Genomic DNA, 10,540 nt, shown 5'->3' on the forward strand with positions numbered 1-10,540 from the left:
AGCGAGCCCCGCGCAGAGCGTGAGCGAGCCCCGCGCAGAGCGTCAGCGGGCCCCGCGCAGAGCGTCAGCGGGCCTCGCGCAGTCCCTCGCACAGAGCGTCAGCGGGCCTCGCGCAGTCCCTCGCACAGAGCGTCAGCGGGCCTCGCGCAGTCCCTCGCACAGAGCGTCAGCGGGCCTCGCGCAGTCCCTCGCACAGAGCGTCAGCGGGCCTCGCGCAGTCCCTCGCACAGAGCGTCAGCGGGCCTTGCTCAGCACCCTGCACAGAGCGTCAGCGGGCCTCGCGCAGTGCCTCGCACAGAGCGTCAGCGGGCCTTGCTCAGCACCCTGCACAGAGCGTCAGCGGGCCTTGCAAAATGCCCCTCGCAGAGCGTCAGCTGACCAGCAGCCCACGCAGAGCCGGCGAGAAAGCACCACAAGCCCACGCAGAGCCAGCGAGGCACAGTGCCAGCAGCCCACGCAGAGCCGGCGAGGTACAGCGCGAGCAGAGCTGGCGAGGCAGCGCCAGCGCAGAGCCGGCAAGGCGGAGCGCCAGCGACTCCATGCAAAGGAGCTCAGAGAACAGCGTGTTGTATATACTCTCCCGCAGTAATGACACTGCAGGTGTTGCCTGCCTGAGAAGTAACATTCTGTATTCATTGTACATGCGGCATAACGATGCACTAACAACCAGCTAACATGTACCAGGACCAGAGAAACAGCACAGGTTACAAGAATTGCAGCCACTTCCTACACTGCCCAGACTCCCTGCGGGGGACGTAGCCGTTATTGCTGCAAGTTAAACTCCACGTGAAGCACATAGGCCGATGCTCTGCAAACTTCACCCATGTACAGCCAGAGAGGTCTGAGATAGATAGATAGATAGATAGATAGATAGATAGATAGATAGATAGATAGATAGATAGATAGATACTGGGCACTCCTGTATAAAGTGGCAGAATGGGGATACATACACTGGCAGTGAAAGGGTTTAGTTATTCGCCGTTAGGTATTCTTAAGGCGGTGTGTAAGGAGGTACTCGGCACAATTACACTACGTTGCATATATTCATTTTCTGCGGGGGTCCCATTTGACACCAATATAAAAAGGACAGGACCGCTTTAAGAGGCTGCAGCAAGATGTACAAAACTAGCGTTCCTCCGCAAAGCTGTTTGACATGAATTCATCAGGAGATGTTACATGTGCACATACAGCTACATAATGTTTGTTGCCGGTGATGTCACATGCCATGGTGATGATGTCATCACACACCAAAAAAAAAAAAAAAAGCACATGCAGCAATCGGTAAAGCGGTTAAAGGATTTCTACGTGAAAATGACAGTGGGGAGAAGGTTAACTAGGTAGACGGACATACTTTCTGGAACCTCGCCACTTTGTCATAGCATCCTTCCAACTCCTGCCGCAAAGACCTGTTCTCCTCCGAAAGTATGGCCACCATCTGCTGCGCCCGGGAGACAATGGCAAAGGGATCCGCCTGCATCTGCGGGTAGGGAGAGGGCAGCTGGGGGGGTCTGGACATGACAGGGTCCATCTGAGGCTGCTGGTGCTGACCGAGGTATGACTGAGACAGGCGGTAGAAATCTCCCTGCTGGAAATGATTGGACAGAGGGTGGTTCTGGGACCGGGGAGGTCCGGAGAAGAAGTCCCCATGGCTCGGAGATGGAAGCTGCTGCTGCTGCTGCTGCTGCTGCTGCTGCTGCTGCTGCTGCTGCTGAGACGGTGACATTCCAGGGGGAGGAGGCGACTGCAGGAGGCTCATAGATCCCAGGGAGGTGAGAGAGGAGGTGGGGCTGTGGTAGTGAGCGGATCGGTACTGGAACTGGAGCTGTGCATCCTGGTTTTGCCTGCGGATGAAAAGAAACACACGGTAAATCCAACTCCCTGACCCACACCACAATGCGTGTGAGGGGGGCGGGGGGGGGGGGGTCTGTCTGTATTCTCAAATCTAAAAAGCGCAGGGCAATAAAATAACAATTAACGCCTTCACGTACCAGCGTTTCTAGGAGCGCAGAATGTACAAAACAAACTCTCAGGGAAAAGAAACAATGCCGGGATTTGGAGTCCTAAAATAAAATGTAACTGCTAATTATCTCTTTCCTATCCTCCAAACACTCATTACAGAAGAGTTCGGGGTATTAGAAATGTACACAACATCATATACAACTATATATATCTATCTATAAACACATACTGTACACAAGCTCTGTATAAACAAGAGGAGCCGGATTCAAAGCTCTGTACATACATGAAAATCAGGCGCGCTGCCCAAACAAACACCAAAGATCTCACGAGATACTAAGGTTTCTTCAAAATATCTGCTTGTCGACACCTCCCTCCATTGGCATCTTCTATGTGTGTTGCCTCATTTTGGGAGCAAAGTATCTAAACGTGTTCCATCTCCTGGTAACTGGAAACTGCGCCAGTCTCTATCCAGGCAAAGCCTCGTCGCACACAAAGACGACGGGTGCAACTTAGTAACACGACCAGGACTCTCCCAATAAAGCTGTGCCAATCTCGGTGCGTCGGTTGTGGAGAAGTTAAAAGTCAGGAGATGACAGGAGTCACCTGCTTGCGTCTCCGAGCTCTGCTCGCAGCACAGAGCAGTCCCAGTTTCATCCTGCCTGCCCACATATGGAAGAGGTGGATCTGTGCATGTGTCACAAGGGGAATGTAGGTCAGATCACACTCGGCAGTCAGGGCTGTAATTTCACAGCCATCGCGAATGCACAGGACTGGTTCCTCTGCCTTTTACTTCATCCCCTCCCTCTGCAAGCGCTAATCCAGTGACACAAACTCTTATTAGAGAAGCACTCCCTCTTCTAAACTCATGCTACAAACTCCTGTTACTTATTTAAAACAGCGCTGCCACCAGCAGTGTACGCTGCACTGTGCATGAACCAGCTACATAAAAAATGTCAAATAACCTTTTGGAGGTTCAAACCCAAGTACTATTAAATCAGAGGTTTTACTTTCGCACAGGAGTGGCCAACTCCAGTCCTCAAGGGCACCAACTGCTCAGGTTTACAGATATTCCTGCTTCAGCACAGGTGGCTCAATCAGTGGCTCAGATATCCAAAACCCCTGATCTGTTCATGGCCCTTGAGGACTGGAGTTGGTCAATCAACGACTAACCTGACCTGTTGGTGGCCCCCTGCACTAGCACAGTTATCAAAAGGCAACATCACCCCATCTGAAACAGAGGATCACAGATTGCACCTTTGATACCTTTACAAATAATCCGTGGTTACAAAAGAGGTTTTGATCGTTAGACACAAACAAGTTAAATTTGGGGGTTTTAAAATGCACCTCCAGAGAATTGGATGGGAGCAGCAGTTGCAATAATGTGTGTGCGAGAGGCGGGACAGATATGCGCGTTTGACTTTAATGACATTTGCAAGTTTCTTTTCACGCACACGTGAGAGCCTCAACCAATCAGAAAGCAGAGCTTAATACATGGAATGCTCACCTAATCCCCCTGTGAAATACTGCCGGTGAAGGAAGGGCATTCCAGAGGCCAAGCAGCCAAAGAAAAACCTGTCCCATGTGCCAATCACCAGCCTTTTATTGGCTGCGTCACACTTGCATTCCGATTGGCTGCTGCTCATGGCTTTAGCAAGTCTTCCTTTGCCTGTTTAAAGGGCTCACACAACTGAAAAGTAACAATCAGAAATAAAAGGGACTCCGTACTTTACTCTGCAATGTATCATTCATGCACTGGGGGCTACTGGAATTAGGCCTTTGATCACACTTTAAATATTAATTGCCCACGTAGTAAGTATTTATTTACTTAAGGTTGGGGGGAAAGGAGATTACTTCAGCAACAAAGGAAAGGGTTCTTTACAGTAAGGGCAGTTACAGTGTGGGATTCATTACCCATGGAGACTAATGGAAGATACAATAAACTTGTTAAAAAAAAATAAAAGTTGGACATGTATTTAGATAGGAAAGGTATACAGGGATATACCAAATAAGTATACATGGGAAGGATGCTGATCCAGGGAGAAATCTGATTGCAAATATTTGAAGTCAGGAAGGAATTTATTTCCCCTTATGAGATATCATTGGATGATGCGTCACTGGGGTTTGTTTGCCTTCCTCTGGATCAATATATTGTAAGTATAGATATAGGATAAAGTATCTGTCATCTACATTTAGCATAGGTTGAACTTGATGGACGCGTGTCTTTTTTCAACCTCATCTACTATGTAACTCTTCAACCAGGCGGCAGGGAGTCCTTTACCCAACTTACTTTTTTGGGTCTGTAACACTTATTCCCTTTATGATGACGACTGGATCGCGTGAAAAAAATAAATCACTTTTATTCTAATCCATCAGCATGAAAATCAGGAAACATATAGAACACACGAGTGCATTTTGCGCTGTGCAGCGTTTTGTCTCGGACTGCACAGCGCAGAATGCATTCGTGTTCTCCGTTTCCCGGTTTTCATGCTGCCAGGTTAGCATAAAAGTGATTATTTTTTTTCACGCGATCCAGTCGCCATCATCGCGCAGCGCACCACTTTGCTTTCCCCCTGTGGGAGGACTTCCCATCTTCTATTCCCTTCAGCCCTGCGCACGCCGGACCCGGAGATACTTTGTGGAGGACGCGAGTACCCTATACCTATACCACTTGATATTTCATCCTACTCGCGACAGTTCCTACTCCAGGAGTTACATACCCCTAGCCACAGAGGGATCTGTCCCTGGCTCACGGCTGTGAGTCTACGGATCGCCCCCAGGGCAGCATACCATGGTGCTTGTTATCTTTCCACAATAGGAGTTATTTGGTTATATACACACACTGAATATCTTCACATTCAGTGTTCGGATTTACCTCAATTTTATTAGTGATATTGGCATGGGACGGGGGGGGGGGGGGGGGGGGGAACACACACGTGATTCCCATCAGGGGGTTCAGGAACCCTTAGGGGTCTGTGAGGGGTCTCCAAGACCCCAAAGAAATCTATCATGGCGGATTCCCAGGCAGTATAGTGGGGTCCTGAGCCCGTGCGGGGACTGAGCACGTAGGCCAGGGCCATGGTCAAAAAGACCGCGCTGAGCCGCGCTGAGGGGAAACATCATCCCTCTCAGCACGGCTTTAGACGGCGCTTCCGCAGGCGTGTGGAATTTCAGCCGACAGCCCAATTTAATTTTTCCCTCTGAGGGAAGTGCAGGGCCGGTCACGTGACTGCCAAAAGCCAATGGCAGTCCGTGACGTCGGCGCCGTGACGCGCTAGCCCCGCCTCCTGCTCCGCCTCCCACCCGGCACACAAGCGCGCTCGCTGACGCTCATGCAGGGACACGAAAAAGCTCCTGCTTGAGCAGGAGAGCATGAGTGTCAGCGCTGCCCAGCGCTCTTGTTGCCACCATGTCCGAGGCCTTAGTAAGGCCCCAAACTGCACCTTAGTGTGAGGGGTATCGCTGTCACTCGCAGCAGGAGTTTCCAAAGTCGCTCCCCACAATGCTTTGCATTCACAGCAGCAAGGCATAGTGGGGCGTGACTTTGGAAGCTCCCGCAGAGGGGGACAGCGATACCCCCATGCTGCCTGCACACAGGGAGGGGCAGTTTGGGGGATTATTAAGCATGTGCTCCCCCCACGGGCTCAGGACACCACACTGCCTGGGATCGGTCACACAGGTCTGTTAGCGATAGTCTGAGGAGTCGGCGATAAGATTCATTCCCGTAACACGTTTTCCAGCGGAGGGCGCACCGTGTACAAAGGTTGGGAACTGCTGATCCTTATCTATAAGCTTAGCCAGTCTACATCAGGAGGGGGGGGCAACTCCAGTCCCACCAACAGGTCAGGTTCTCAGGATATCCCTGCTTCAGGGCAGGTGGCTCAGTCATTGACCTGTGCTGAAGCAAGGATATCCTGAAAACCTGACCTGTTGGTGGCACTTGAGGACTGGAGTTGCACGCCCCCCCCCCCCCTCCTCTATATGATATGCAGTCACCTTATTCACTCCACCAGATCCTGGGCTGGTTGAGACAGATACACATATTAACCACCCCAAACTGAATAGTTAGGATGTGTTTATCATTAGATCATCCGCTGCGATTATTGTACAGAAATCAAGTCCCGCCCGAGGCTTTACAATATCATATATATATATTAGGCAAAATGTAGCAAGAGGGCTCCTAACTTCAAAAGCGCATCTGGTGTGGAAACGAGCCTTCCTATTTGAACAGCTGCATGATACAACTCCCTTACCACACGCCTTAGTCCTCAATAAGGGAGACGTTCTGCCTGGGAGCCTTTAGTTTAGTTTCTTATAGGAGTTTATTTTAGCTCCGGGACCCCCCGTTTCCTGGGATACTCGCTCCCTCTGTAGGTGCTGCTGGTCGCATCCCTGGCTGGGTGAACAATATGGAGATGTGAATCCTCCGCGGGACAGACGCCGCAAAGTCACCCTCAGCCCGCGCAGGGAATTTAACCTCCATACAGTACCTATGCAGGGGGGTTAGGGGGGGGGAGAGGTATCTCGGGAAGCAGGGGGTCCCCAGATCTGAAATTAACCAGATTCAGCTATGAAGACCCCCTGCTTCAATCCTAGGGGGATTTTTGCTGCTTATTATTAATGCAATGCTGCTCTAAAGGGGCTCTGATTTTCAGAGGGAAACCGGTTCTGTGCAGGAAGACAGAACAAGCAAGAACAGAGACAGGGTTTCACACTCACACCAAGAGAAATTGGAAGCCCACAACCCGGCTTTTGAAGAGAATTATCGAAACCTGTAAAAACGGAAGGTAATGGCAGATCGGCACGGCGTTAAAGGTTTATTTACCAAGCGCTGCTTAGTCACAACACATCTTACGGACCATTCACTTGCCTTATAGCATAGCATTTGCTTAGTAGACATGGTCCTAACTAGCTTCAAGACAAGGTGATACAACGTTTGCATACAATCGATGGTCATGTTTCCCTCCTAATCTGCGCAAATTAATTACTGCTGCCAAACGGTAATAAAATTAATTAACTTTAATGGTCCACAAAAACACATGAGCTATTTTGAAGGGGGGGAAGGATGTGAGCGAGTGTATATATAGAGGTATCATCAGTACCGTGTTAGCCGAGCTTCATGTGCATGAAATGCTGCTACTACATAGGTGAGACAGGGCAGGGGCTAAACAAGAGAATGAACCTGCACCGCCACAGCATCACACGCGGAACAAGAGACAGTCCTGTCGGCGAACATTTCTCTGACTCTGGCCATAAGATGAACGATCTGAGGGTTGCCATACTCAAAGGTAATCTTAAAACACCGAAAGAGAGACGGTTGCATGAATACAAATTTATGCAACTGTTCGGGACACTTAGCGGTGGCCTAAACAGAGATCGAAATTTTATGAGTCATTACTGACACAAGTGGACTCTTCCCATGAGCGCTAAAGGCCATGTCTGTACATACTGTGCTATATGTATGCACACACAGCTGTCTCTTACACATACTTATACTCCTTGTTTTTCCATCCCTATACACCAATAGGGACCACATAGTATCCACACACACTTTTAGTTATGCTACAATCTCTCACATTTCCACACCTACCCACACCATTTATATCCACTCCCACTCCACACACACCTTGTGTAAAGCACTGTATACACTGTGGGCTCTCCATTCATTTATATTCACACAGATACACATACACTCTTACATCACTTGCTTTCAGGAACCTTTTGACACCTCTAGCCATATAACACATCCACACGGGGGGAAGGACTAGCACAGATAACATTCCAATAGACACTGTTTTTAAGTATACCTTTTGCTTGCTTCATTCATTGTAACATCGCCGGAAGAAGAGATCAGTGTATCTCGAAAGCTCGCACAAATAAAAGCATTTCGTTAGCCACAGAACGGTATCATCTATTTATTTTTTGATATATATATATAGATAGATATATCTATATATATATATATATATATATATATATATATATATATAAAATCTTACCTGGAAGCTCCATATTCCGGAGGCGGCTGGTACCGGACCATGGGCCCATCGGAGCGGTTCTGCTGGCTGCCTCGGTGTTCCCCGTAGTGGTACCCCGATTCCCTGGCCTTTCCGTGCGCGGGAAGTGTGGAAATGTTCTTGAAGGGGTAGTCAGGCGGGGGTCCCCTGTGCTCCATCCCCTTTTGCGAGTGGTTCTTGTACATCTCGTTAGAACCGGCGCCCTTGTAAATATCCATGGGCTGCGGAGAGAGCGGTGCGCTGGTGACGGGGGCGTGAGCTTTTACCCCGCTGGTGGCCAGCGAGAGCTGCATGAGCCTCTCGCTGAGAGAGCGTACGTGGCCCTGTTTGAGGTCTTTCAGACCGTCATCTTGATGGACTTTCCCTTGGCTGACCCTCTGAACAGTCGGCCGGCCCTCAGTCCTCAACTTCTGGTTGGTAACACCAGTCACATAGAAGGCGGCTCCCACGCTTGCGTGCGGCTGACCCCGGAAATACTGAGACTGAACCTTGGCCTCCTCATACGTAGGAAGGTCCTCGCTGTTCTGAGCTCTCAACGGGAGCTGCTTCTCCATCATGTTCTCCACCTGGATCTCCTGCCCCTGAGGCTCCTGGCGAGCAGCATGGGGAACCAGCTGGAGGTCCTGAGCGGTCAGCCCTTCGTTCTGGTGACCCTGTCCGTTGCCGTAAGGAGGCACGTTCCCGGTGGCTTGTTGGTGCAAGGCCAGCAGGTTGCGATTCTCATTGGGATTTCCGTATCGCAGCTGCTCCTGCAGCAGTCTCTGCAACACGGTGGTGGCGGCTTGATCTTCCTGATTCCTCATCTCCGATGGTGGCGCCTCTGGGTTGGAATCGGAATGAGGGCTTCTGAGCCGCCCCTGACCTGGGACACAGTAACGGTGATGTTTTAGGGCTCGGTATGAACAAGAGTCATTGTAGTCAAACCAGTCACAATAAAATACGCCTTTTTATTACACAGCCCCCATATTCCTCATCTGTAGGATATTTTATGTGTTATTTTTTCCCCACTCCACACACTTCATGTTACACGAGATCAGGAGAATGTCCTCTCTGACACCGACCCTTTCTCCCCTTCCACGTCTTTCATCAAACGGTTTTCCTTGTGAAGTAACCCCCTTAAGAACTATCCCCTCTTCCTGTTTGGATCCCCTCTAGAACTTTCATAAACCTCAATAAAAAAAAACCCGAAGTATTAACAACAACGACATACAGCTCAACCCCGTTATAACGCGATGCCCGCGCGGCTCCCAATTTTCGTAATTATGAATACTTTACAACACGATTATTGGCGTCTTAAATACTTTATTGTACAATGCAAACAATTGTACGTTATTTCTATCGCGATCCGCTTATAACGCGATGTGATTCTTTGGACCTCAAGCGCAGCGTTATAAGGGGGTTGAGCTGTACTTTTCATTTTGTTTTGTGCGGGATGGATCCGCAGGACGGCCCTTAAATCATGAACTTTGCTTTCTAGCTCTACCCATTATATTTCTACATTTTCACTGGGAAACAACAGACAATAAATCAGAGTTACCAGAGAAAGCGCCGCTGAAAAACACACGTGGGGACCCGATTTTCATGAACAAAGCGCAGAAAACATAATAACCTACCTATTTCTGTTTGATCGCCGCTGCTGCTGCTGTCCACAAGTTCCTTAAGGTGATTCTGTTCATGAGGGTGTCGGGGGATCAGCAGAGAGAAAGGATCCCTGGTCAGTGATCCTCTTCAGGCTGTAACAAAAGATCCACAAAAAGTTACACAAGTAACTGCACCTTCAGAAGCCTTTAAACCTCTTGGGGGGGACGGGGGGGGGCAGCATTACATTGGGGGTTAAAGATTCTTTTGAATTACTATAATGTTACATCCTACTGTGGGACTCATCCCTTCTATTATATCATGTTCTCACTTTTTTCAATGTACTTTTCTGTTTTATATGATAGATATAGATATATACACACACACATTTTATATATACTCCCCCCCCCCCCCCCCCACTCACATGTATTACTGCTGTAAAGTGCTATGTGCATGAACCTGATTAAAGAGGCTGATTTAATAGTGTGTAGGGTGGACCATAAAGTGCAGACAATAGATTGTAAACACCCAAGTAGTTGACATTCTTTGTAAATTACTGGCTAACATCATTTGGCAAGTGACAAGCAAGTGAGAAATGATGCAATAAGGCCGGCGGAGCCCGGCACTAACACCCGGCAAAGATTAGTGCCGCATACACAATATCGGAGCTTACTGACCACAAACCTCTGCAGGTTTAGCCAGAAACACGAGGTATGTGCCAGGGGTAAGTGCCAGGGGTAAGTGCATGCCTCACTTATGTGGTATTGATGCTATAAAGAACATGGCAGTACAAATAATGGCACACAGCCCCATAGTATTAGAACACAGATAAGCTCCCATCACTTTATAGGGATTTCAAACATGTGGTTTCAAAGATCCGTGCAATTTGCTCAAGAACGCGAGAAATACAATGCAGGCTCTTAAATGTGAATTCGCCGCTAGGGTGAAACTCCGGCACAAACAGATTATTCTTGTACTTACTCTATAAC

The 10,540-nt window shown here is 48.9% G+C and overlaps 1 protein-coding gene across 1 annotated transcript in view; it reads right to left on the reverse strand.

Annotated features, from left to right (window-relative positions):
* Positions 1-9,702, reverse strand: part of AMOT (angiomotin) — a 32,977-nt gene extending 23,275 nt beyond the window's left edge. The window contains exons 1-3 of the mRNA XM_075573485.1: positions 9,587-9,702; positions 7,956-8,835; positions 1,352-1,841 (exon numbers count right to left, since the gene is read on the reverse strand). Coding sequence (XP_075429600.1) covers positions 1,352-1,841; positions 7,956-8,776 — 1,311 coding nt within the window. The 5' untranslated portion in view covers positions 8,777-8,835; positions 9,587-9,702. The remainder of the gene's footprint in view (positions 1-1,351; positions 1,842-7,955; positions 8,836-9,586) is intronic.
* Positions 9,703-10,540: the final 838 nt, after the last annotated feature.

The sequence above is a fragment of the Ascaphus truei genome, chromosome 16 (genome assembly GCF_040206685.1).
Source record: "Ascaphus truei isolate aAscTru1 chromosome 16, aAscTru1.hap1, whole genome shotgun sequence".
NCBI classification, from domain to species: domain Eukaryota; kingdom Metazoa; phylum Chordata; class Amphibia; order Anura; family Ascaphidae; genus Ascaphus; species Ascaphus truei.